The 24,499-nt window shown below is 38.5% G+C and overlaps 7 protein-coding genes, 1 long non-coding RNA gene and 1 pseudogene across 11 annotated transcripts; 2 read left to right on the top strand and 7 right to left on the bottom strand.

The window, feature by feature from the left end:
- Positions 1-2,470: 2,470 nt before the first annotated feature.
- Positions 2,471-4,731, bottom strand: LOC18024016 (cytochrome P450 72A15). Its single transcript, XM_006406994.2, has 5 exons — positions 4,348-4,731; positions 3,998-4,215; positions 3,653-3,900; positions 3,175-3,544; positions 2,471-3,079 (listed from the first exon to the last, which is right to left on the bottom strand). The coding sequence occupies exons 1-5, from the start codon at positions 4,616-4,618 to the stop codon at positions 2,654-2,656; spliced, it is 1,533 nt and encodes a 510-aa protein (XP_006407057.2). The 5' UTR covers positions 4,619-4,731; the 3' UTR covers positions 2,471-2,653.
- Positions 4,732-5,389: 658 nt separating this feature from the next.
- On the bottom strand, positions 5,390-6,875 carry LOC18024017 (annotated as a pseudogene).
- Positions 6,475-6,982, top strand: LOC112088896. Its single transcript, XR_002900757.1, has 2 exons — positions 6,475-6,611; positions 6,693-6,982. It is a non-coding gene; the product is annotated as an uncharacterized LOC112088896 (long non-coding RNA).
- A 971-nt stretch (positions 6,983-7,953) lies between these two features.
- Positions 7,954-10,380, bottom strand: LOC18024018 (cytochrome P450 72A13). The gene is made up of 5 exons (XM_006406996.2): positions 10,083-10,380; positions 9,765-9,982; positions 9,420-9,667; positions 8,698-9,070; positions 7,954-8,544 (listed from the first exon to the last, which is right to left on the bottom strand). Exons 1-5 carry the CDS (start codon positions 10,345-10,347, stop codon positions 8,119-8,121), a joined length of 1,530 nt encoding a protein of 509 aa, XP_006407059.1. The 5' UTR covers positions 10,348-10,380; the 3' UTR covers positions 7,954-8,118.
- Positions 10,381-11,767: 1,387 nt separating this feature from the next.
- On the bottom strand, positions 11,768-13,211 carry LOC18024019 (cytochrome P450 72A11). Its single transcript, XM_024159344.1, is given in 6 exon segments — positions 11,768-12,234; positions 12,237-12,395; positions 12,398-12,491; positions 12,494-12,534; positions 12,537-12,607; positions 12,711-13,211. Coding segments are annotated over 6 exon segments (921 nt in total). The 5' UTR covers positions 13,010-13,211; the 3' UTR covers positions 11,768-11,977.
- Positions 13,212-13,272: 61 nt separating this feature from the next.
- LOC18023625 (cytochrome P450 72A13) lies at positions 13,273-15,608 on the bottom strand. Of its 2 annotated transcripts, none has more exons than XM_006406998.2 (5): positions 15,179-15,608; positions 14,810-15,027; positions 14,465-14,712; positions 14,004-14,376; positions 13,273-13,909 (listed from the first exon to the last, which is right to left on the bottom strand). In XM_006406998.2, the coding sequence occupies exons 1-5, from the start codon at positions 15,468-15,470 to the stop codon at positions 13,484-13,486; spliced, it is 1,557 nt and encodes a 518-aa protein (XP_006407061.2). In that variant the 5' UTR covers positions 15,471-15,608; the 3' UTR covers positions 13,273-13,483. The 2 variants fall into 2 exon arrangements, with proteins under 2 accessions (XP_006407061.2, XP_024015111.1); XM_024159343.1 differs by having other exon boundaries at positions 14,810-15,022; positions 15,179-15,472.
- A 238-nt stretch (positions 15,609-15,846) lies between these two features.
- On the bottom strand, positions 15,847-17,399 carry LOC18023626 (60S ribosomal protein L18a-2). The gene is made up of 4 exons (XM_006406999.2): positions 17,239-17,399; positions 16,624-16,739; positions 16,471-16,534; positions 15,847-16,384 (listed from the first exon to the last, which is right to left on the bottom strand). Exons 1-4 carry the CDS (start codon positions 17,251-17,253, stop codon positions 16,043-16,045), a joined length of 537 nt encoding a protein of 178 aa, XP_006407062.1. The 5' UTR covers positions 17,254-17,399; the 3' UTR covers positions 15,847-16,042.
- A 255-nt stretch (positions 17,400-17,654) lies between these two features.
- Positions 17,655-19,617, bottom strand: LOC18023627 (60S ribosomal protein L18a-like protein). Its single transcript, XM_006407001.2, has 4 exons — positions 19,253-19,617; positions 18,292-18,370; positions 18,056-18,167; positions 17,655-17,956 (listed from the first exon to the last, which is right to left on the bottom strand). The coding sequence occupies exons 1-4, from the start codon at positions 19,419-19,421 to the stop codon at positions 17,897-17,899; spliced, it is 420 nt and encodes a 139-aa protein (XP_006407064.1). The 5' UTR covers positions 19,422-19,617; the 3' UTR covers positions 17,655-17,896.
- Positions 19,618-20,405: 788 nt separating this feature from the next.
- LOC18023628 (C2 domain-containing protein At1g53590) lies at positions 20,406-24,166 on the top strand. Of its 3 annotated transcripts, XM_024159885.1 has the most exons (12): positions 20,881-20,904; positions 21,024-21,098; positions 21,176-21,249; positions 21,331-21,431; positions 21,562-21,657; positions 21,738-21,869; positions 21,963-22,115; positions 22,231-22,272; positions 22,382-22,433; positions 22,531-22,623; positions 22,720-23,027; positions 23,115-24,166. In XM_024159885.1, exons 4-12 carry the CDS (start codon positions 21,354-21,356, stop codon positions 24,042-24,044), a joined length of 1,884 nt encoding a protein of 627 aa, XP_024015653.1. In that variant the 5' UTR covers positions 20,881-20,904; positions 21,024-21,098; positions 21,176-21,249; positions 21,331-21,353; the 3' UTR covers positions 24,045-24,166. The 3 variants fall into 3 exon arrangements, with proteins under 3 accessions (XP_006407065.1, XP_024015654.1, XP_024015653.1); XM_006407002.2 differs by lacking the exon at positions 21,176-21,249 and having other exon boundaries at positions 20,406-20,904; positions 21,288-21,431; XM_024159886.1 differs by lacking the exon at positions 21,176-21,249 and having other exon boundaries at positions 20,777-21,098; positions 21,288-21,431; positions 21,597-21,657.
- Positions 24,167-24,499: the final 333 nt, after the last annotated feature.

Raw genomic sequence — 24,499 nt, forward strand, 5'->3', positions numbered from 1 at the left:
GGTAGAGTAGCATTTGTAAAATGATCTCATCAAGAGAAAGAGAGAAAACCTATAAGAGTGTTCACACTAAAAATCATCTCTTTGTAATCCCTTTCCTTATAATAAAAGAAGTTGTTTCTTAAATCTTTAGTTATCTAACTCCCATCTTAGACACGAGAGAATATTATAGAGGATAAGTTTCCCATAGACGGATAACTTTCCCAAAGCTGCTCTGAAAGAAGATCTTGGCAAATGGTTTGCTATGAAAGATTTGGGGCCAGCAAGAAAGATCCTTGGGATGAATATCACTCGTGATAGATCCAAGAAGGTGTTATGGTTATCCCAAGAAGGATATATTGAGAAAGTATTGGAGAGATTCAATATGCACAAGGCAAAACCAGTACGCACTCCTCTTGCTGGACATTTCAAGCTAAGCTCAGAGCAAAGTCCAACAAATGAGAAAGAAAAGGAGGAAATGAAGAGTATCCCGTATGCATCAGCTGTTGGCAGTCTAATGTATGCTATGGTATGTACAAGACCAGACTTAGCCCATGCAGTAGGAGTTGTTAGCCGCTTTCTAGCCAATCCAGGAAAGGAGCATTGGAAAGCAGTTAAATGGATTCTCCGCTATCTACGAGGCACGACTAAAAGGTGCATATGCTTTGGTAATGGAAAACTTGAGCTGAAGGGTTACACTGATGCAGACTGGGCCGGTGATAAAGACTCCAGGAAATCAACTTCAGGGTATGTAATTACCTTTGCAGGGGGAGCTGTTTCCTGGCAATCAAAACTACAGAAGTGTGTTGCCTTGTCTACTACTGAAGCAGAGTACATCGCAGCAACCGAAGCCTGCAAGGAAATGTTATGGATGAAGAACTTCTTGCTTGAGTTAGGAGTAAAGCAAGACAAATACATTTTGCTATGTGACAACCAGAGCACTATTCACCTAGCAAAGAATTCAACTTTTCACTCCCGCTCAAAGCACATCGATACTCGACATCATTGGATCCGAGAAGTTCTTGAAAAGAAGCTCCTACATCTCGACAAGGTACACACAGACGAAAACTGGTCAGACTTTATGACCAAGGTGTTACCAATCAAGAAGTTTGAAGATTGTTGTGAAGGCACCGGCATCGTGATAACTTCAAGCTAAGTCGGGAAGGGGGAGATTTGTTGGATATTTCCCTCCTTAGCTGGATATTTCTCTCTTTAGCCAAAGACAAGAAATAAGCATGTGATAATTATGACTAAATTAGAATAATCTAGAATTATGAAGAAGAGAAGAAAATATCTAGATTAAGATAATGATGAGAAAGTACTCTAGAATTCTCTAATATGTCGGTCATCTCTATTATAAATACAAGGGTAGAGTAGCATTTGTAAAATGATCTCATCAAGAGAAAGAGAGAAAACCTATAAGAGTGTTCACACTAAAAATCATCTCTTTGTAATCCCTTTCCTTATAATAAAAGAAGTTGTTTCTTAAATCTTTAGTTATCTAACTCCCATCTTAGACACGAGAGAATATTATAGAGGATAAGTTTCCCATAGACGGATAACTTTCCCTACACTTTATTGGTCTTTAAATAACGAGAGTTGAAGGTGGTAATGTCTTAGATATTTTAAGTTTGAAGATTTAGTTATAGTCTATAATTTAGTTTTTTTTTGGTGACTGTTGATTTTGGCTTTTACTCCGAGCCAAATTCTTTGTCATACAGGCCAAATACCAAACCCCTTGTCTCTACTAATTGTGAGTCTTTATCATAAATCTCGATGTTCTTATATCAGTTCCAAGTTTATTTGGTAATGTTATGTGGGAATCAGTTTTCGAAAAAATTGCAATAGATTATTTGTAGTTTTTTTTTTGTTATTTGTTTTAACTTAGTGTAAACACCGAATTATTAGGGCAGGTGAATAATCGAGTTAAACCAGCTCTTGTTGTAATGTCTCCAAGATGTGTAGCCAACGGTTTTTGTCATTAACTGAAAGAGGCGGGGAAAATAACATATCGGCTCAGGATTAAACGACATCGTTTTGGTAAGCGAGAAAAAATAATAAACAACGCTTATCCTTCTTCAACGTCGTCGTTCGCCGGCGTCCAGACCAGAACCTTGGCGAATCGCGCCGTAAAACCCTCGATTTGTTCTCTTGTCTGTCTGAAAACAGGGTTTTGGAGATTTGGGTTTCAGCGAGTTGCTCGGAATGGGATTCTTCGTTTTTCTCGGGGAGCGATTGATTTGGAGAATCTCAATTGTTGTTCTCAATCTATCTGTGTGGGTGATCTGTTTTGAAATGTCAAGAGATTCTAATATTTTGTCGAGCAATGTTGAGGCTAAAATCGCGACGTAATCGACCTGTTTGATTGGTATTGCATGTTTGGTTACAAGGTTGCCGCCAGAGTAGGAGTCGTTGATGAAGAACAAATACATGGCGAGTCTTATGAGGATTCTGCACGATTATTGTCTCGTGTTACTCGAAATTGCTGTTCTTTAAAAAATTGAGTCTTTAGTTTCGCAATAGAGATTTGTTCTGTGAGAATCACTGCTCCAAGGGTTTTAATCTGTGAGATTGCTAGTTCTGAATAGAATAAAGATTTGAGTTTTGTATTATGATACAGACTTGTTTCATCTGTGTATTACAAGTTTATCTGACAACAACACAAGGGGTAATAGGACTAGAGCTTGTGTAGGATAAGCTGAGCACCGAACTGTGGATGAATTGTGATGACTGGGTAAGGCGCATGAACATAGGAAGGGGAAAGCTCGAAGGAGAATCTCTGTAGAATCAGTGCCATCGCCATCTTTGCCTCCAATATGGCAAAATTCTGGCCAATGCATATCCTCGGTCCCCACGTAAAAGGAAAGAAGGAGACTTGGCTCTTTGTCGCCTTTGAGAGACCTTCTTTGAACCTCTCAGGCTTGAACTCTGCAGCATCGTCGCCCCATAGCTCCGTGTCACGTTGGACTAGCAGAATAGGTAGACTAATCTGAACACCGCCTGGTAGTGTCAGGTCGCCTAACTTCATCTCTTTGTGAATGGCTCGTGTCACCTGTGTTACCGGAGGATATAGCCTAAGGACCTCGTATAATATCATCGTCATCTGCAAAGGCACCAAATCATTCAGAAATAATCGTCAAGACACAACAAGAGTGTTGAAGTCACTTGAATGTTTATATAATTCGGTTCTATACTTACAACTTTGAGCTGGTTAAGGCCTTCTGCATCCGGTTCTTTGTCACCAAAAACTTGCTTCACTTCTTCTCGTGCACGAGCCTGCCAGTCTTGGTGTTGGCTTAACAAAACCATTGTCCAGACCAGAAGTACTGAAGTTGTCTCCTGCCCGGCGAAGTAGAACAGCTTGCACTCCTCCATCACTTCCTCAGTGCTCATTCCATTTCCTTTGGCTTGCCCCAAATTCGATTCAAGAAGTATACCCAGCAAATCGTCGTTTGGTGCTTCTCCAGCTTCTCTCGCCGTTAACCTTTTGTTTACAATCCCTCTCAGTATAATTTGGATTTCTCTGGCTGCTGCTTTCATCCGTCTATTACCCTTTGTTGGGAGATAACTACGCAAACAAAAGAATAGAGAATATCAATCTCTAATAGATTGCAGCACTAATAGTCAAGTTCTTAAGGCCTTGTTTTAAAACCAGAAAGTTGAGGTTTTTCATTACATATATCCAGGGATGAAAGCTTTCCGAAAAGCTTGTATGATGAGCTGTGCTAGTTCTGCTTGGAGCTCAAATATCCTCTGCCCTTCTTTGTAGCTGCTGCCAAAAGCAGTACGGGAGATCACATCTGCAGTCATACTCACAAGCCAAGGCCAAACATCCACCTCACATGAGGACCCTTTATCCGAGACTAACTTGTCCCATTTGCCTACGACCTCGCTGCAGCTCTGGTGGAAAGCAGGTACCATATTCTAATACATAGAAGCATAAGTCACTAATATGGTCAGGCAAATGGTATTTAAACTAATCTAACCCTGTTTCAGGGTGCTATGTAATAGAAGTCAAAACCTTGATCTTTTCAAGGTGGAAAGCCGGGTTGATGATTCTCCGGTGTTTCGCCCATTTATCACCATCATAGTTAGCGAGTCCAGTGGCTATCAATTTGCCTAATGGGAATGTATGCGGTTTCTGGAAATCATAAACTTTGTTAAACACTTCCTTGATTTGCTCAGGATCCATTATGGTGATGGTTGGTATAGGTCCAAGCCATGAAAAGAATGTCCTTCCTGTTCCAACCACAAAGAGATATACGAAAGTTGAAACCTTTCAAAATATTCTGCAACAGTTTTGATGTTCTCTACATCCCTTAGTTGTAAACAGAGAGGAATCAAGAGCTATAAGCTAATCAGGAAACATACCGTGAGTCTTGAGCATTTGCAAGGGATAAGGCACGACACGTGGTGTAATATCATCCGTTAGTTTGATGGGTTTGGATCTTGCCTCCGTCAACATGCTGAAATTCCTCTTCAAATCTCCGACGAGAGGCGTGTAAGGAGTTCCGGAAAGACCTTGTCTTCTCAGGTAACTCTCAAGCATCTTTGGTTTGAACCAAACCCACTTCAAAATTCTCCATATCCACCACGACACAACAGCTATAGCTATTGAAACTGTCACTGATGATAACTCCATTTTCTCGTCCAGAGAAAAGAGAGAAGAGATAGAGAGTTGCTTAATCTGCTAACATTATCGGAATTTAAATACTGAGAATTTCGGTGAAGATATTGGTGTTGTGATGATATCACCCTGATGTATTACATACTTTAGTCTTGAATAGCTTTATATTTTGTGTGTCGGCCCAAATATTTTGTTTGAATTTTGATCTTTTGCTTTATTTGGAGCCTCACAGTTAAATGCCACGAAGGCAATTCCCATTTGGACATGTGTGGAAACTGAAAAGTGACAAAAAGAGGAAGAAGAAACATATTTGTCATCCTTTGAGTGGTGGGACGTTTCTTTGTCCATAGTCATTACCATCCATGCGATTTTTCACCATAATAACGTAGAAATAATTTGTTCTGTCAAGACAGAAAATAAAAAGGAAACGTTACTTGAAGCTTTGTATTTTCTCTGGTAAGCTCTTGCATGTTTTGTCAGATATTATCATTATCAAGTTTTTGTAGCTTAGAATAAATGGAGTGTAAGTAGTTTGTAACATTCTTTGGTAGACAGGGGAAACCTCTGGAGAGTAGCTTTGAATTTGAGTTCTGGTTTTACTGCAAGCAATGGAACTTCGTCTCTTTTACTTCATATTGGGTCTTAGTTTCACTACACAAAGGGTTCTTATTTTATTTTAAACTTACTACACATTAATCTATGAGACACAATGTTCTGACATAACAGTATTGAATTGTGTCCCGTTTCCTCTGTGTATGAACATCGCACTGGGTTATACTTATAGGCTTATAGCTTGTGCAGGATAAGATGAGCACCGAACTGTGGAAGCATTGTGAAGACTGGGTAAGGTGCATGGACATAGGAAGGAGATAGCTCAAAGGAAAATCTCTGTAGAATCAAAGCCATCGCCATTTTTGCCTCCAACAGGGCGAAATTGTAGCCAATGCATATTCTTGGTCCCCACGCAAAGGGAAAGAAGGAGACTTTGCTCTTTGTCGCCTTTGAAAGACCTTCTTTGAATCTCTCGGGTTTGAACTCTGTAGCATCGTGGCCCCACAGCTCGGTATCGCGTTGGACTAGCAAGATAGGTAGGTTGATTTTTGAACACCTCCTGGTATCGTCAAATCGCCTAACTTCATCTCTTTGTGAATGGCTCGGGTCACCTGTGTTACGGGAGGGTATAGCCTAAGGACCTCGTATAATATCATTGTCATCTGCGAGGGATCAAATCTTTCAGCAAAAATCAACAAAAGTACACTTCAAGGTTTCTGATTTGGTTTTACTTACAACTTTGAGTTGGTTCAGGCCTTCTGTATCAGGTTCTTTATCACCAAAAACTTGCTTCACTTCTTCTCGTGCACGAGCCTGCCAGTCTTGGTGTTGGCTTAACAAAACCATTGTCCAGACCAGAAGTACTGAAGTTGTCTCCTGCCCGGCGAAATAGAACAACTTGCACTCTTCCACCACATCCTCAGTGCTCATTCCATTTCCTTTGGCTTGCCCCAAATTCGATTCAAGAAGTATACCCAGCAAATCGTCGCTTGGTGCTTCCTCAGCTTCTCTCGCCATTAACCTTTTGTTAATGATACCTCTCAGTATAGTTTGGATTTCTCTGACTAGTGCTTTTATCCTTCTATTACCCTTCGTTGGGAGATATCTGCGCAAACAAAACAACAAAGAATATGACACAACCATGATTCTTGTCTCCTAATAGATTGCAGTGCTTAAAGATCAGGAGTCAAGCCAGGCAAGTTGAGGTTCTATTACCTATATCCAGGGATGAAAGCGCTCTGAACAGATACTATGATGATCTGTGCTAGTTCTGTTTGGAGCTCAAATATCCTTTGTCCTTCTTTGTAGCTGCTGCCAAAAGCAGTACGAGAGATCACATCTGCAGTCATACTCTCAAGCCAAGGCCAAACGTCCACCTCACCGGACGAACCTTTATCAGATACTACTAACTTGTCCCATTCGCCAATAACCTCACTGCAGCTCTGGTGGAAAGCAGGTACCATATTCTCTACATAGAAGCATAAGTCACAAATATGGTCAGGCAAATGATACTTAAACTAAGCTAACCCTGTTTCAGGGTGCTATGAAATAGAAGTCAAAACCTTGATCTTCTCCAGATGGAAAGCTGGATTGATGATTCTTCGGTGTTTTGCCCATTTATCACCATCATAACTAACGAGTCCAGTGGCTATCAATCTGCCTAAAGGGAATGTGTGCGTCTTGGTGAAATCATTAACTTTGTTGAACACTTCCTTGATTTGCTCAGGATCCATTATAGTGATGGTTGGTATAGGTCCAATCCATGTAAAAAATGTCCTTCCTGTTCCAACAACAAAGAGATATAAAAATGAAAACCTTTCAAAATCAGTTTTGTTGTTCTAACGAGGAGACATACCGTGCATGTTGAGCATTTGCAAGGGAAAAGGAACGACACGTTTTGCGATATCATCCGTTAGTCTGATAGGTTTGGATCTTGCATCCATCACCATTCTTAAATTCCTCTTCAAATCACCGACAAGAGGCGTGTAAGGAGTTCCGGAAAGACCTTGTCTTCTCAGGTAACTTTCAAGCATCTTTGGTTTCAACCAAACCCACTTGATAGTTTTCCATATCCACCACAATACAATAAGAGCTACTATAGCTACCGATGCAACTGATATCTGCATGTTCTAACGTTCTTGGTCTCTAAAGTTTGAGAACTGCCCCTTATAAAAAAGTTTGAGAATTTTGGTGAAGAAATGCATGTGGACATTCAAGTACTTGTAGAGTTTGTATTTTCGGACATATCATATTTTTGTAAACTATTTTGGAATAAAATCAATCAACCAATCAAATTCATGTACATCGTACATTTTTGTTCTATATAAATATTGATTTCTGTCATAGATTTTTGAACCTAATTAGTTTATTTATTTTATTATATGTAAAACTATCAATTAATATATTTTAAATGAAAATTTTAATGGATTTTACTAAATAGAAATTCTAAATCTATCAATATATATAAATATCTTACTTAAGTTTATCAAAAGCTAACATATTCTATGATATTTACAGCTTATTAATTTCTGAAATATACGCCGTATAACTAGATGAATTTCTACACACATGTAAGATTAATACATTATGGAGTATTTTTTATCACAAAAAAGAATAACTCAAATTTGATCAATACAATAAAACCAGCTGCAAATTAGCGGGAATAACGCTCAAAGATATATTTTTTTTCTCTGTACATTTAGAGTTATATATTATTCTTTTATTTAAGTTAAAAAAAAAATATTATTCTTTTATTTAAAACTTAGTTTATAATACACGACATATAGGAAAACTTTAAAGTACGATTGGTAGATAAGAAATACATGGTTAATGGTGTATATTTATTTAGTGTACACTATCTCTTAATCAAAAAGTACTACACGACCAAGATAGAGTAGTTATCTCGATTCAGAGAAACATGGTTTATGGTACAACAAACAAGATTCTTGGATAAAATCACAAGTTTATAGCTTGTGGAGGATAAGAGGAGCACCAAAATGTGGATGAATGGTGATGACTTGGTAAGGCGCATGGACATAAGAAGGAGAAAGCTCGAATGAGAATCTCCTTAGAATCAACGCCAGAGCCATCTTTGCCTCTAACAAAGAAAATTTCTGACCGATGCACATCCTCGGTCCCCATCCAAAAGGCAAGAAACAGGCCTGGTTCTTTGTTGCTTTTGAGACCCCGTCTTTGAACCTCTCGGGCTTGAACTCTGCTGCATCGTCCCCCCAAAGCTTAGTGTCCCGATGGATTAGCAGAGTAGGCACATTGACTTGAACACCAGCCGGTAGTGTCAGATGACCTAGTCTTATCTCTTTGTGGATGGCTCGGTTCATCTGGATGACTGGAGGATTTAGCCTAAGGACCTCATAAATAATCATCTTCATCTGTAGGATTCATTCAATTAAAAAAAAAAGTCATCAAAACACAATAAAAAAGAGTAATCGAAAAAAGCATGCAAACATAGCAATTTTAAAGCCCATAAAAAAGAAAAGCATAAAAACTTAAAAATCTATCTTTTTGGTTTGGTTTATACTTACAATTTTGAGGTGGTTAATGCCTTCTGCATCGGGATCTTTATCACCAAAAACTTGCATCACTTCTTCTCGTGCGCGAGCTTGCCAGTCTTGGTGTTGGCTTAACAAAACCATTGTCCAAGTCACAAGTACTGAAGTGGTCTCCTGTCCCGCGAAATAAAACAACTTGCACTCTTCTATAATTTCTTTGGTGGTCAGACCATTTCCTTTAGTTTGCCCTGAATTTGATTTAAGAAGTAGATCCAACAAATCGTGATCACTTGGTGCTTCACCAACGTCTCTCGCCTTTTCTCTATTGCTAATGACCCCTTCTAGTATAACTTGGATTTCTCTATCTATTGTCTTTATCCTTCTATTATTCTTTGTTGGAAAATACCTACACCCAAAAAAAAAATTGAAGAATATATATAATTCATAATCCGCATTGACAAAAAAATTGCGGCAGTATATACAAACCATCAAAACGCATTATCCTCATTGTCTATTGGTTTTGATTTAAAACTCGTCATTTTTTTTTTCACAGTATTAGATATATTGATATATCCGGTCCAAAAGTGAAATTCCAGGCTCATGCATGTTGAAAAGAAATAATGTATAGTCAAGTGTAATGGAAGCCACAACCTCTGGCAAAGAGAGCAAGGATATTCAAATATACATAAAGAAGATTATTAGTAAACCGATCAGCCATGCTAGTACTAGACTAAAACAAGTCAAGTTTTTCTTACCGATATCCAGGGATGTGGTTCTTCCCAATAGCTTGTATGATGAGCTTTGCTTGTTCCTCTTGTAGCACAAATATCCTCTGTCCTTTTTTGTAGCTGCTACCAAAAGCGGTATGAGAGATCACATCCCCGCTCAGTTTTACAAGCCAAGGCCAAACATCAATCTCACAGGAGGACCCTTTATCTGAAACTAACTTCTCCCACTCGCACACAACCTCGCTGCAACATTTATGAAACGTAGGGACCATATTCTATACAAAAAAAAATCATTGGAATCAAGGCAAAAAAATAATGGAACATGATCATCTCATGGTTCTGAAAATATTAGGAAAAAGAGAATCTCAAAACCTTGATCTTCTCAAAATGGAATGCCGGGTTGATGATCTTCCGGTGTTTCGACCATTTATCTCCATCAGCATTAGCGAGTCCATCAGTTATCAATTCAACCAAAGGAAACGTGTGCGTCTTGGGGAACTCATAAACTTTGTTATACACTTCATTGATCAGTTGTGGATCCATTATTGTGATGGATGGTATGGGTCCTAACCATCTGAAAAAAGTCTTTCCTGTTGCAGCCACATACGCATGCATATATTAGAAGGACGAAGTTATTAAAAAAAGGAATCCAAAATCTATAAGCCAAACCAAGAAACATATACAGTATACCGTAAGTATTGAGCATGAGTAAGGAATAAGGCATGACAAGTGAAATGAGATCATCTGTTGGTTTCATCGGTTTCGATCTTGCTTCCATTAACATGCTAAAATTCCTTTTCATATCTCCGACAAGAGGCGTGTAACGAGTTCCGACAAGACCTTGTCTTCTCAGAAAACTCTCAAGCTTCTTAGGTTTAAGCCAAACCCACTCCACAATTCTCCATATCCACCACAATACAACAACTAGAGCCAAAGATGCAACTGATATCTCCATTTGCTAATTGTTTTTGGTCTCTAAAGTTTGAGATTATTGATGAAGAAATGCATGTGGTGATATGTTCTTTAATACTTGTAGAATTTTTGTCTCGGAGAATAAAATATTTTCTTTAACCGTCGATCTTTTGCCTTTACTCGGAGCCTCACAACCTCTGGGCTCTGGCCACATCTGTCTTCCATGCCTTAAAGCCTTCTTTTCTTTTGTCACACAATTTAACTTCGATGCCATGATTGCTAGTTAATTATGAAATACGAATATACGATACTTATTATGACCTAACTAATGAGGTTAGGAAATATATTTTTATTACTTATATTTCCTTTTTTGGCACAAATATAGTCGATTATATAATCAATGAAAATATCCAAATATAAACTTCAAGAAATAGATCAACGAAGTAAACAAAAAAAAGCCATTAATAATTTACAAGAAAATGTTGACCAAGTAATAACATTACACGAACATATATAATACTAAAATTTCTTGTAGATAGCTGATGTATGTAATGCATTTGGATAATCGATAAACAAATTAAGTCGGTTTGTGAAGAAAAAAAAAACAGAATTTTATAATCTATTTTATCTTGATATTGGTAATATCTAAATACACCTGGGGCATAAGTTATATGGTGAGCTTTGCTTAGACGTCAGAAGTATTTTTGTTTGTTCTTTTTGTAAACCACTTTGATTTCGATAAGTTTTTGCCGGGACGACAGTGTCACTATTCGTGGTCACTTTGAATGGATTCTTATTGGTTACAGAGTGAAAAGCAAATAATCTGTCATGTATTTTTCTCTTCAGAAGGTGGTTACTTGTCCACAAGTCATGAGGCATATCAATTACCAAAAAAAAAAAAAAAAGAGGAGTCATGACGAATAGTCCAAACTTATCCACAATAGTCTTGATTGGCAATAACTACTCGGATTTTTCAATCAGGTAAGGTGAGTTTGATCAATTCTTTGTTCCTATCTTGTATATAAGGGTAAAGTACGGTAAAGTATGCATCCAACCCTGTCTTCAGATTTTGTCTTAACTCTCTTGTCATTTTCTACTTCTGGATACATCATATTATGACCTTTTTTTTTTTTTTTAGTTTTTAGTACTAATGGAGGATTTTGGTGTCAGTGCAGGCTTGGAATTCTGCTTTGATTCTAAGATCCATCACACTTGTACCGCACAGCAGATTCGATCCATTTGGATGTAATGAACTATATATAATCTGATGAAAAGCAAGATTCGAGTGTGCGTGTATCTGCAGTATAATAAATTCATAAATTGTATTATTGTTGTTGGGTAAGGGAATCTTGAAAAGCATAATCTCTTGTCTTTTTCCACCATAGAAAAAAAAAATTACATGCATACACTCATTTTCATGCTTTTTATATGTCTTTTGATGCGCACTCATTTTCAAAGGTCCCTCCAGGAGACTTAATAGAGCTACACTTTTTTTTTCTTTTTTTGGCAAAGACTATTACATATTTAGATGCTATATATTCTTGATGGGCGAAGAATTCATGAGAATTTCGTAGTAGAATTCACTTGATCTCCTCGTTATTATTTGGGAACTATATGCTACTGAAACTTGAATCTTGATACAGAAAAAAAAAAAAAACTTGTGGAAACTTAGTTTACTGATCTACGAGCAAGTGGAGGATCAACGGGGCACCAAACTGAGGATGAAGTGTAAGAACCGTGTGAGGTGCGTGAGTGTACGATGGGGACAGCTCGAAGGAGAATCTCCGCAGAATCAAGACAAGAGCCATCTTAGCTTCCATGAGAGCGAAATTCTGGCCTGGACAGAATCTTGGTCCCCATCCAAACGGAAGAAACGAGACTTGGTTCTTCGTGGTCTTTGAGATCCCATCTGCGAATCTCTCGGGCTTCGAGAGAGTGCATCAAAGTTGGGTTTGTTGTTATTCCCAATGACTTGTAAGATCTCATCTCTAGCTTTATCTTGCCATTTCTGGTGATGGCTCAGCATAATCATAGTCCACACAAGCAGCTCCGCAGTGGTTTCTTGGGCCGCAAAGTGAAACAGCCTGCACCCTGATCTCCGGAGTTCGATTCCAAAAGTATTCCCAACAGATCATTCTTTGGAGCCTTCCCTGCTTCCATAGCTCTCTGTCTTTTCATGATGATCTGCTTGGGTGCAATGGCGGCTTCGGGAAATCGTTGAATCTGTTAGAACTTCTTTGATGTGTTCTGGTTTCGTCACGATAACACTCGCTGTAGGTCCTAACCACATGTAAGATGTCTTTCTTACAGAAACACTAAACCATAGAAACAGAGGATTTCAACAGCAAGTTCATACTTTAGAAAAAAAAAAAAACAGAGGATCTCTGTTTTGAGTTCAGATCAAACCGTTGCTTACCATGATCCTTAACGGTCTGTAATATCAGAGGTATGACACGTGAAGTGTAATCGTCGGCTAGACTGATGGGTCTGGACTTTGCTTGCTCCACCATACTGGCTTCCTTTTTAGCGTCTCCGATAAGAAAGGTGAAAGGAGTTCCAGAGAGACCTTGTCTCTTTAGGTAAGCCTCATGTTTCTTTGGTCTAAGCCAAGCCAGATTCAGACCTTTCCATATCCATACCGCAACCACAGTTACCACCACAATCGCAGCCGCAGCTGCTACCGCTGAAATCTCTGTATCCCTCATAAACGCACTTCTCTCAGAAATTTACTAGATGGATTTTTTGTTTTGTTTTTTTACAGGATGGAAGATGCCAGATGAAAATGCTATGTATTCTCTATATTTATTGATAAAATCGTTGTTAATTTGCGTATCCAGCAAGTCAAAAAAAGTGTGAGACAGAGTAAATTTCAGCAAATGTTCTAGGTTTTCTAAAACATTTCTTTCTCCATGGGCCTATGACTTATAAATTAGAAAACTACTGGCTTTTCTAAAACACATCCAAAAGATGGTAGAGTTGAAATTGGCTTCTTATGATAGACTTTTCAAGATTGATAATGCATCCACAATGGAAAACGACCTTAGACTTGACTAAAGAAGACATTTACCTTAGCGACCAATTTCAGACTGAAATCTTGATAACCTATGGCTATAATTAGTCGTTCTTAACATATGTTTCTGTTAAACATTTGATGACATCACCATGGAGATACATAAAAATCAGAGCTTGTGCAGGATGAGATGAGCTCCGAATTGAGGACGAGTGGTCATGACTGTTTGAGGCGCGTGAACATAAGAAGGAGAGAGCTCGAAGGAGAATCTCTGCAGAATCAAAGCCATTGCCATCTTAGCCTCCAACAGAGCAAAACTCTGACCGATGCAGATCCTAGGTCCCCACCCAAACGGGAAAAAAGAGACCTGGTTCTTTGTTGCCTTTGAGAGCCCGTCTCTGAACCGCTCTGGCTTAAAATCCGCTGCATCATCTCCCCAGAGCTCGGTGTCTCGATGGACAATAGCAGTTGGTATGTAAACATGAACACCAGCTGGAAGGGTAAGCTCTCCTAGCTTCATTTCTTTGTTGACAGCTCTTTTAAGCTGAGCCACCGGAGGATATAGCCTCAAAACCTCATAGAAGATCATAGTCATCTGTTCAAAATTTTATATTCAAGTGAATCTGGTAACTAAAGATGCAGTTTTTCGATGCAAGAGGATGTGGAATTTGTGTTTTTTATTTACTTACGACTTTGAGGTTGCTGAGAGAATCTATATCGGGTTTATTATTGTCACCGAGTATTTGCCTCACTTCCTCTCGTGCCCGAGCTTGCCAGTCTTGGTGGTGGCTCAATAAAACCATTGTCCAGACTAACAGTACTGAAGTTGTCTCTTGTCCCGCGAAATAAAACAGCTTGCACTCTTTCATCACTTCATCTACGCTCATTCCATTTCTTTGAGATTCCTCTGAATTTGATTCAAGCAGTATCCCCAACAAATCATTGTTTGCTGCTTCTCCTGCTTCTCTCGCCTTCTCTCGTTTGCTGACTATACCTCTCAGTATTATATTTATTTCTCTGTCTATTGCTTTCATCCTTCTATTGCTCTTTGTTGGGTAAAACCTACACCAAACAACAAATTCTCCTAAGTCCCACAATCTTCAAGCTTTAGTTTACGACAGGATAAAGACAATGGGGGGAGTTTACTAACCTCAATCCAGGGATGTAAGATTTCTTAAAAGCTTGTGCGATAAGCTCAGCTAATTCCCCTTGGAGTTGAAATATCCTCTGCCCTTCTTTGTAGCTGCTTCCAAAAGCTGTATGTGAGATCACATCCGCAGTCAAATTCACAAGCCAAGGCCAAACATCGACCTCACAAGGCGATTCTTTATCGGTAAATAGCCTCTCCCATTGGCAGACAACCTCGCTGGAACAATGGTAGAACGCAGGGACCATGTTCTGTAAACAAAAAAAGCAGGTCGTTAAAAGATCACACACATACACAGTCTCACTTGACTCAGACACTCAAAGACAACAGAGAATAAAAAACAGAAACCTTGATCTTCTCGAGATGAAAAGCAGGGTTGATGATCCTCCTGTGATTCGCCCATTTATCTCCCTTGTAGCTCGCGAGCCCGCCTGCTAACAATCTGAACAAAGGGAACGTAGCAGCCTTCTCAAAGTCGTAAACTTTATTAAAGACTTCCTTGATCTGCTCTGGATTCGTTATTATGATCGTTGGAATTGGTCCAATCCATATAAAGAAAGTCTTTCCTGTTCCAAAACCATAACTCAAATCAAGTCAACCTAAATTCTACACACTATTCACTTCCCGGCTTCGCGGAAACAAAAAATGCTCTCTCTCTCTAAATCTAGAAAATCTGTCCTGATCTCTCAAGAGGAAAGAGAAGAGAGACATAAATACCGTGAGAATTGAACATCTTCAAGGCGAGAGGAAGGAGACGTGGGGTGATATCCTCCGTTAGATTGGAGGGTTTAGATCTCGCCTCCATCATCATATTAACATTCCTCTTAATATCTCCGACAAGAGGCGTGTAAGTAGTTCCGGCGAGACCCTGTCTTCTCAGGTAACTCTCCAGCATCTTTGGTTTTATCCAGACCCACTTCACTAATCGCCATGTCCACAACAACACAACTGCTATAACAGCCACTAAAGCTGCTACTACTGAAAAAGACATCCTCGATTCTTCTCTCATTCACTCTGAATTCCGCAAGTTGAGACCTTTTTTCCTAACAATGGAGTTTCGATTGTACAATTTACAGTGCAGATCCTTTGCCGCCAAAGGGGCTTTGTCTATTGTTCTTGTCGTGTAAGGATTTTTCAACTGTTCTTATCTAATTGCAAATTTTTTAATCAATAAAAATCTTCAAAAGAGATCCACTAACTTCTATTTTATATAAGTGCTCTCCTCAACGCTTTAAGTGCGTGTGTTTCAGGCGCCGAGAAGTCCACGGAGAACACGCTGCAAGAGTTAAGCAGACTTTATTTATGATACTGGGAGATCATGTATTGGTTATCTCACAAACACTTCCCTTACTGAAAGTTAGTTTAATGCGACATTATTTTTGAAGAACTATATATTCTTGATGAAAATTGCCAGAGTCACCTGAAAATCGTATCATATCTAGAAAACCAAGTTCAAAAGATACAAAAATTTAGAACTTCAAGAGAAGATAACTCCAACTGGTTGTTTTTGTTCAGACTGAGGAACAAGAAGCCTAATCTGATGGTTGAAAAGGACGAAGGTTGAATCATGTAATATTGGTTTTACATGAAAAGGTTGGGCTTTGACGCCTTGTATGTAGTCTTGAGCTTCCTAGTTGGTGGCCTGACCTTCCTGAAAACAAGAGGGAACTTGATCTTCGAGTTGTGGAACTGCTTGGTGCTCTCTCTCTTGCACAGCTTTGCAGGGACTGTCGCGGTCTTGATGATCTGAATGCAAGGGAACCTCACTCTATGACGAGAAGCCATCTCAGTGTACATCTGCTCCACTGCACCGTTGAGGGTGGTGTCACGGAACTCCTTGTACATGTTGTGGTAACCAGTTCGGCTCTGATAACGCAGCCAGATACCGTAATTCTTGATCGTCGTGGGGTTCTTCTCGAAAATCTACAAGAGTTGAACAACAAAATCATATACACACTGAACAGAAACAGCAATGGCTTCACAAGTAGCAATCTTTAAGCAATCTATACCTCATTGATGGCAAGCATTTGTCCGTTGCTTTTCTTTACCTTCTTCAGTTTCCTCAGGAAGTACCTAGATACAAGCAAATGCGTTTACGGTCAGGGAAAATGGAGTTGCCACCAACAAATCTGGCAACAAAAAAAGGGCATTGCATGACTCACCAAAACTTGGACATTGCGCGGACTTCATTTGTGGCCCATAGCTTCATACGGTAGATCTTAGGTTGCACATCTTTCTCTGTCGGGAGGGCTCTCCCGACCACTTGATACTGGTGAAACTGATCAAAGATACAAAAGCTCATTGAATCAAATCCATTATAAAACATAAAGAGAAGAAACAAAAGCTCATTGAACCAAATCGATTATTAAATATAAAGAGGTCACATTTTGCAAACACTCAAACAGCATAAGACAATCAACATACAAAATCATATCTACTACTCTCTCTCTGTCACATGAAAACACCAATCTAGAATCAATGATAGGCAATGCAGCTCAAAAAGGTTTAAACGTTATCATTATCGGAGCTAAGAAACAAGCAAAAACATTGCATACGCTTCCTTTGCTCGCCAGTATAAACTTCAAGATCAAATTTTCATACTTTCTCAAAGAATCAGAACTGATTTCATCCCTCCTACGATACATTCTCCCGATCGAACCCAGCTCATAAATATCTAATTCACGGTCATAACTCACGTACAAAATCACTGAAGAAGGACCAAAACCCAGAATCAGTCGTAACTCAGGTTTTCTCTACGAACGAATGAACCAACTTACCCGGAAAGCAACCATTTCAACGGCGAGATCAAACTCCACAGAAATCAGCCAAAAGGAAACAGAGAGCAAGAGCTAAACGGTGGCGCTGATGAGAAAACAAATAGAGCTTCCTTAGGACAAACCCTAGGCGAAGATACACGTATGTGTGGGCTTCACTTTTTTCTACTTGGGCCTTAACAAATTCCATTTTATTTGCCGCGGTCAAACCTACCTAATATAGTAACTTTAACGAGAAAAAAAAAAAATTTATATAATAAATAGATTGATTCTTTGCCATAATCTTCTCTAATCCGTTCCACAATTTTGTTTACATAAATATATGAAGAGATTAAATACAGTACGTGTCTCCATTTACATTTATAGTAACACCATATAATGAAATGTAAACAGTCATAACGTGACTAAGTAAAAAGTTATTAATGGATCGAAAACAGAGAAATGCATTTACTTATATTTTTTTTTTCAGTAATAAACACATTGCTATAGTTTTGAGAAGAACACACTTTTAAGTAAAAACATACAAAGAACTCTGTAATCTTCAAAATATACATTGATTGCTGAAAGTAAACACACATGTACAATCTTCTTCTGCAACAGTATCTCCACGGCCTAACCGGTCCAAGCCGGATTCAAAAGCGTGACATCTTCACTTTATAAATCACCAGACCCCTGAACCTCTTATTGCTCCAAAAACGATGATAATCGTAGCGATAACAGCCTGTGACATGCGTTAGTCAGAACCGATTTAATGTGATCAGGACAACGACAAAAAAAAGGAGGGAAATTGTTAAGTGAGAGAGATAGAATATGAACTCACTCCAATTGCGCAAGCCACATATCCTGGTTTCTCACGCGGGTTTTTAGAGAATAGTAAAAGGAAGAATCCGATGTACCAGGGGATAGCACCGAAGAAGAAACCAAGGATGAATCTTCAAGAATTAAAGAAACATATATTATTACACGTCAAAAAAAAAAAACGTATATGTGGGTTTTTGTTTGCAAAAATGTAAATGATCAGAAGCTAGAGAATGTAAAATGATGGGTTAGACTTACAATAGCCAACCAATGCCTATACCACAACAAGGAAGACGATGGTGTTCTGTTTCATGCCTTCCTCCAGCAACAGCATAACCTAGAGAAACCAGAATGATCTTTAGATCAGCCAAGTGGTGCGTCGCAATAATGATTGAGAAACTAGACTTTTGGCAAGACATTTTGACAGATACCAGATTTGAATGTATGCAATTCTACTAGCTACCATTACCTAAATTCTACATAATTTAAACAAAGATAGATAATCGATTTTCTGCATATGATTCAGCAAGAATACGGCATCCATTGTTTGTGTATTTGTGTTTGAATTTGCTTTTAGTGTGTATTTCCCCCCCCCCCAAATGAACCCACTATCTTATATATATATATATATATATATATATATTTGACAAAACTCAATTGTAAACGTATACGCAAAACCAGAAGATGATTGCATAATTCATTTGTTAATTGTAAACGTAAACGCCAAACCAGAAGATGATTCCATAATTCATTTGTTAATTGTAAACGTAAACGCCAACCAGAAGATGATTCCATAAAAAAAAATAAAAAAAAATTTCAATTTCAAAAACCAAATTCGTTTTTTTTTTGTTTGAATTGTATTTCATCTCCTCATTCTCGAGTGAATCTAGCATCTTGATTTCTCTCAAAGTAGTCATAGTATGAAGTAGGACCGTAATGAAGATGTGCAATAGATCAGGTTCGAATACAACACTATAGATAGGATCTAAATTGTAATCAAATGCGAATTTTAGCAGCTTTAGTGGAAAAGAAAAGCGATATAGAAAGAAAAAAACCATTAAATTTCCTAAACGAGATCAAATATCCTAACAAAATTATCAAAGGGTCATATTTAATAGATCAGGGAAAAAAATTGCTAAAAAAAAATAACAAATAATAGCTGATCTGATAATTTTTATGTTTTGTCCATACAATGAGAACATGAGAGGAATAAACTAACCGGAGACGTAAGGCTGAGCCGGTTGTGGATAACCGGCGGCCGGCGGCTGCTGCTGCGGTGGAGGTGGATAGTTAGAGACGCCTTGATACGGCTGAGGAGGAGGAGGCTGCTGGTGGTGATGATCCGTCACCACTGATCTGTTTTTGTCGTCTTCTACGCTGCTCGTCATCTTTCTCTCCGATCAATAAACAAAGAGAAGCAATCTTCTCTGATTTGGAATTGGATTTGTTTTTGATCTGATGAGAATTGTGAAACCAAGATTTCGATTTTAAGGTTTTGTATTTGAGGGATGCACGTGCCACGTGGCTGTTTCTGCGGTTGGTCGGATTGCAACCACATGCGCTCCTATAATTTTGACCTAGCGTAATCCGAGGGGAAAGATTTACTTGCTATATACAGTATAGTAGTATTTATTTTTTCATTATATATAGAAAAAAACAACACCAACGAAAATATCTAAGTTTTTTTTTTTGGTAAAACGAAAATATCTAAGTTGTGTTTTTTGGTCAAACTATATAAGTTCTGTTTAATTCCTTATAATTGATTGAAAGCATCGTTATTGTTAATCGCCGACAAGAGACCATCGTTAATCGCGTTTTAGCTTTTTCAGCTATCCTCTTTTGTTCATTTTTTGTTTCCAACATTTTTTATTGAGGAAATAGAAAAGGGAGTACCAAAAGAAAGGAAACAATTTTGAGTTTTCTCTATATTTAAATCTTAAAAAAAGGGTCACATATGCATCCAACGATATACCCCAGTTTTTCTGCTACATAATAAATTAATAACGTCATGATACTTTAGAAAAAAGAATGCCATTATTATTTGTTTAGTAGAATAATTTAGTTCATAATATCATATATAATGTCAATGGCTAGATTTTTTTGCAAAAGTAATGTAGATAATCCAGATCATATTACATGGAAACACCTCATAAATAATAAACGCGTAGGATCTCCTTATTTCAAGATTCAACTGAACATGGGACATATGATTTCTTACTTTATCCAAAAAAATGACATAGGTACTTCCTTGGTTTCCTCACACGTGTCTGACACACTTGCACTCATTTAGGCGGTTGACGCGTTTCTCTTTCAAAGAAGATGTATTTTTCCTTTCCCAAAACCAAAAAGTCTCTGTTTCCGTGGAACCAAAAACAAAAAACGAAGTCGTTTTTGCTGATCGAAAAGAGAACAGAGAAAATCGCCATAATAGGATTTTAGATCAAATGTTTTCTTTGTTCCCGTCTCTTTGTCTCTTGTCTCTTGTCGCTTGTTTCCACTACTAACTAATTAATTCTAAAAAGAACGAAACAAAGAAAACTGCAATCATCTGTTTCCGTCTGTTTCTCTCGCTGCAGTCACTTTTTTAGAACCAAAACACAAGAATTTTGACTCGATTAGGATGGTTTGGTTTGATGAGACTGTTGTTTGATCTTCGGGTCAAGTAAAGGAAGTTTCTTTGGAGTTTCGTTTCGGGGTTTTCACTTCTGGATTACGTAACGGATCTCAGTCGATAGGAAGTGGAAGTGTAGAGTAATGGAGTGTTCGGTATTCCATCATGTGGTGATTGTGTTGATGTTCCTTTGGGTTCTCTCTTACTTGAATCGATCACACACCCTTTTCTATTTTCTCGCTCTGATTTATCTCTACCTGGTATCGTTTTTTTTTGGCCTCTCTGTCTCGTTGACATATGCTTCCTTTGTGAGTTAAAGCCTTGATTTTGATGGATTGGGTGAACAAGATTGTTGCTCTGTTTTGGTGGGTTTCTTTAGGTTCATGAACGGTATGTGATGAGATTGAGGAGGAAACTACAGTTCGAAGAGATGAAGCAGGCTACACAGAGACGGGTAATTCTACTTCTATTGAGAGAAAGATTATTCCTAGTTATGAGAATTTAAGTTTTTTTTCTTGGTTTGTTATGCAGACACTAGTTTTAAGTTCTAGGCCTCTCAAACTTGTATTGAAAGATCCTGACATTAGCTTTGTTTGCATTAAACGGTAATCCTTTCTCGTTGTTTTTAATACATCTTTTTTAGGTTCTATCTGATTCTGAATCGGTACGGTGGATAAATCATGCAGTGGAGAAGATATGGCCAATTTGTATGGAACAGATTGCGTCTCAGAAGATTCTGCGTCCGATCATACCTTGGTTCTTGGACAAGTATAGACCTTGGACCGCGGTAACACATTCAAATTTAGTTCTCTGTTTTTACTTACATGTGACTCTTTTTGTGCCTTTTAGTGATTTCTCTATGGGACTAGTTAGACATTTGAAACACTACATTATTGCTGGTTTGATAACTTGTGCAGAAAGAGGCTCTGATACAACATCTCTATTTAGGAAGAAACCCGCCTTTCTTGACCTATATAAGGGTGCTTCGACAGTCTACGAGTGATGATCACTTGGTATAGTTGCAAAACTTTGGTTACCACAGTGTTTAACATCTATAGAGAGAAAGTAGGACTTAACACCGTTGTGTTTACAGGTGCTGGAACTTGGAATGAATTTCCTCACAGCAGATGATATGAGCGCAATACTTGCTGTCAAGTTAAGAAAAAGACTTGGGTTTGGAATGTGGACAAAGTTGCATCTGACAGGAATGCATGTCGAAGGAAAGGTAATGACTTTTTTTCTGTAATTAATTCACATACTTACACACTCTCTTGAATGAAGTTATCTTGCTTCATCTGGATACTTTTCACTCTTAAAGGTGTTGATTGGAGTGAAGTTCCTTCGTCGATGGCCGTTTCTGTGGCGTTTACGTGTCTGTTTTGCAGAGCCGCCTTATTTCCAAATGAACGTAAAACCAATCTTCACTCATGGACTTGATGTTTCTGTGCTTCCAGGGATTGCAGGATGGCTAGTAAGTATTGACACCTGATAAGCTTGTAAACTTAAGTACTGCAGAAACTGTGCTCCGTATCTTATGAGTTTTTACTCTTCTGACACTCCCACCACTATTGTTATCTCCTGTTCAGGACAAACTCTTGTCTATTGCATTTGAGCAGACTCTTGTTGAGGTAAGGTTTTCTTCCTCTCCTAAAGCTCCGGATTTATCCCCTCATGTAGTTTAGCAAACATTGTCATTACAATGAAGCCAGCTAAATGAAGCTTGTGTCTAATTTACAGCCAAATATGTTGGTAGTTGATATGGAGAAATTTGTTAGTCCCCAATCAGGAGGTAACTATTGCAGGGCTATTCAGATCCATGACGTCTATGTTGTACTTATTTTTCCTCCAAAGTTATTAACATTTCTAAAACCTTCATTTGCTTCCAGAAAATTGGTTCTTTATTGATGAGAAAGAACCAGTGGCACACGCTCTTGTTGAAGTCATTGAAGCATCTGAGGTGAAGCCATCAGATCTAAATGGTCAGTCTGAAAATCATTAGGCTTGTTAGTGTCCTCCACTCTATTAATTAAAATATGAACGCCATTGTATGAACTGCCCGGATTTGGATGCTTCAGGTTTAGCTGATCCTTATGTGAAAGGGCAGCTTGGCGCTTACAGATTCAAAACCAAGATACTAAGGAAAACGTTGGCTCCCAAATGGCAAGAAGAGTTCAAGATACCAATCTTGACATGGGACTCTGCAAATATACTTAACATTGAAGTTCAAGACAAAGACCGATTCAGCGATGACAGTCTTGGTGATTGTTCAGTAAACATTGCAGAGTTTAGAGGCGGGCAAAGAAATGATATGTGGTTGCCTCTTCAGAACATCAAAATGGGGAGGCTGCACCTTGCTATTACCGTACTTGAAGACGAAGCAAAGGTAGATTGAGACTCTGTTTATTATTCCTAAACAAATGAGTTTCATTATTAATAAGTCTTATGTAGTGTGCATCTGATTCTTTTACAGTGGAACGATGACCCGTTTGAAGGAGTGACAATAAGTAAGGAAGATATGTGGGCTTCTTTTGCTTCCCACGCTACAAACAAAGGCTCTTTCTCGTCAGTGGTATCTGATAAGTCTCCAAGGGTTCTTGATAATTTGGAACCAATTAACATTGAAGGACAAGAAGAGACAGGAATCTGGGTGCATCAACCAGGAACCGAAGTCTCACAGATTTGGGAACCAAGAAAAGGCAAGAGTCGATGCCTTGATAACCAAATACGTGGAGTTCTGAATGATACTTCTGCTGGAAGTGTCAATGAAAGCAGCAGCCCCGATGAAGGGAAGAACACGATGAGGTCTGTTGGTCGGGGATTGAAGAAAGTCGGTTCAGTATTTCATAGGAATGGGAAAAAGGAAGAATGTCACCACACAGGGAACATGGAAGAGGATATTAGGTCTCCTCGGATTAATTTGAAGGCGTTAAATCAAAAGGATGTTGGAGTTAAGTTCATCGTTGAAGACCGTTTATCGGGGCCTCTCAAAGGAAGATCTCCAAAAGGTGAGAGCTTTGGTTCTGAAGACAGTCAGCACAAGGGACACATGAAGGATGTTGCAAAGAGCATTCTTAAACACGCTGAAAAGTCTGCAAGACACATAAAGCATGCATTTTCACGTAAAGGGTCAAGGAAATCAAGAGATGATGAGTGCTCAACCGTGTCAGAGCAAGATGTTGTTCCTGAGTCTGAGTCTATGTCCGGTTCCGAATGTCAATATTCTGATGATGAATCTGCCCTTAGCAGTGTGCAGGGCCTGGGGACGCCAAGAGCAGCAAAAACTGAAGGCAAAGTTGTCAGGGCAGGGGAAGATGATCATGTAAATAGATATATGGATGCCAGAGACTCTTCTGCTGGAGCTGAGAAAGTCCCCACGCCAAAAAAAGAATCCATGAAATAAAAAAGGAATTATAGGTAATCAAAGGCTTGCGGATGGAAATTTGAATATGTTCAAGTCAAGTAGTTGTAAATATCGACAAAGGATTCGTGTACAGCTTTTTGAGTTTTGAGTCTGTGTCTTGGTTAACATCTTTTTGAGTTTTGAGTCTCTGTCTTGGTTAACATCTTTTTGAGTCTCTCTCTTGCTTGTATGACCATTTGGAAGATCAAAAAAACAACCTAATAAGAAAACAGTTAAGCAGATAAAAAAAAGAAAACAGAGAAAGAAAATGGATGGTTTACCTGCTAGGGAAGAGCTTGAGAACATCTTTGTCTATACTCATGGCAGAGCCGGCCCTGAGTTTTAAGTGGCCGCAAGCTAAAATAACAAATAGACTATTTTATAACTAAAAAAATAGACAATTTTATAACTAAAGAAAAATATGCCACAAATTAAAGATAAATTTTATATAAAAA

The sequence above is a fragment of the Eutrema salsugineum genome, unplaced genomic scaffold, assembly GCF_000478725.1.
Source record: "Eutrema salsugineum unplaced genomic scaffold, Eutsalg1_0 scaffold_13, whole genome shotgun sequence".
Lineage (NCBI taxonomy): Eukaryota > Viridiplantae > Streptophyta > Magnoliopsida > Brassicales > Brassicaceae > Eutrema > Eutrema salsugineum.

Coding starts and splice junctions, on each gene's coding strand:
- LOC18023625 (XM_006406998.2), bottom strand. CDS start 15,470: ATGAGAGAAGAATCGAGGATGTCTTTTTCAGTAGTAGCAGCTTTAGTG. Junction 14,713..14,809: donor TTCATCTCGAGAAGATCAAG/GTTTCTGTTTTT, acceptor TTTTGTTTACAG/AACATGGTCCCTGCGTTCTA. Junction 14,377..14,464: donor TCTTACATCCCTGGATTGAG/GTTAGTAAACTC, acceptor TGTTTGGTGTAG/GTTTTACCCAACAAAGAGCA.
- LOC18023626 (XM_006406999.2), bottom strand. Junction 16,535..16,623: donor CGCGCAATGTCCAAGTTTTG/GTGAGTCATGCA, acceptor GCTTGTATCTAG/GTACTTCCTGAGGAAACTGA. Junction 16,385..16,470: donor AAATGCTTGCCATCAATGAG/GTATAGATTGCT, acceptor CAACTCTTGTAG/ATTTTCGAGAAGAACCCCAC.
- LOC18024016 (XM_006406994.2), bottom strand. CDS start 4,618: ATGGAGTTATCATCAGTGACAGTTTCAATAGCTATAGCTGTTGTGTCG. Junction 3,901..3,997: donor TCCACCTTGAAAAGATCAAG/GTTTTGACTTCT, acceptor TCTATGTATTAG/AATATGGTACCTGCTTTCCA. Junction 3,080..3,174: donor GCCTTAACCAGCTCAAAGTT/GTAAGTATAGAA, acceptor GTGCCTTTGCAG/ATGACGATGATATTATACGA.
- LOC18024018 (XM_006406996.2), bottom strand. CDS start 10,347: ATGGAGATATCAGTTGCATCTTTGGCTCTAGTTGTTGTATTGTGGTGG. Junction 9,668..9,764: donor TCCATTTTGAGAAGATCAAG/GTTTTGAGATTC, acceptor TTTTTTGTATAG/AATATGGTCCCTACGTTTCA. Junction 8,545..8,697: donor GCATTAACCACCTCAAAATT/GTAAGTATAAAC, acceptor TGAATCCTACAG/ATGAAGATGATTATTTATGA.
- LOC18023628 (XM_006407002.2), top strand. CDS start 20,788: ATGGAGTGTTCGGTATTCCATCATGTGGTGATTGTGTTGATGTTCCTT. Junction 21,658..21,737: donor CTACGAGTGATGATCACTTG/GTATAGTTGCAA, acceptor TTGTGTTTACAG/GTGCTGGAACTTGGAATGAA. Junction 22,434..22,530: donor TGTTAGTCCCCAATCAGGAG/GTAACTATTGCA, acceptor ATTTGCTTCCAG/AAAATTGGTTCTTTATTGAT.
- LOC18023627 (XM_006407001.2), bottom strand. CDS start 19,421: ATGACGAGCAGCGTAGAAGACGACAAAAACAGATCAGTGGTGACGGAT. Junction 18,371..19,252: donor GGCTCAGCCTTACGTCTCCG/GTTAGTTTATTC, acceptor TGGTTTCTCTAG/GTTATGCTGTTGCTGGAGGA. Junction 18,168..18,291: donor ATAGGCATTGGTTGGCTATT/GTAAGTCTAACC, acceptor TAATTCTTGAAG/ATTCATCCTTGGTTTCTTCT.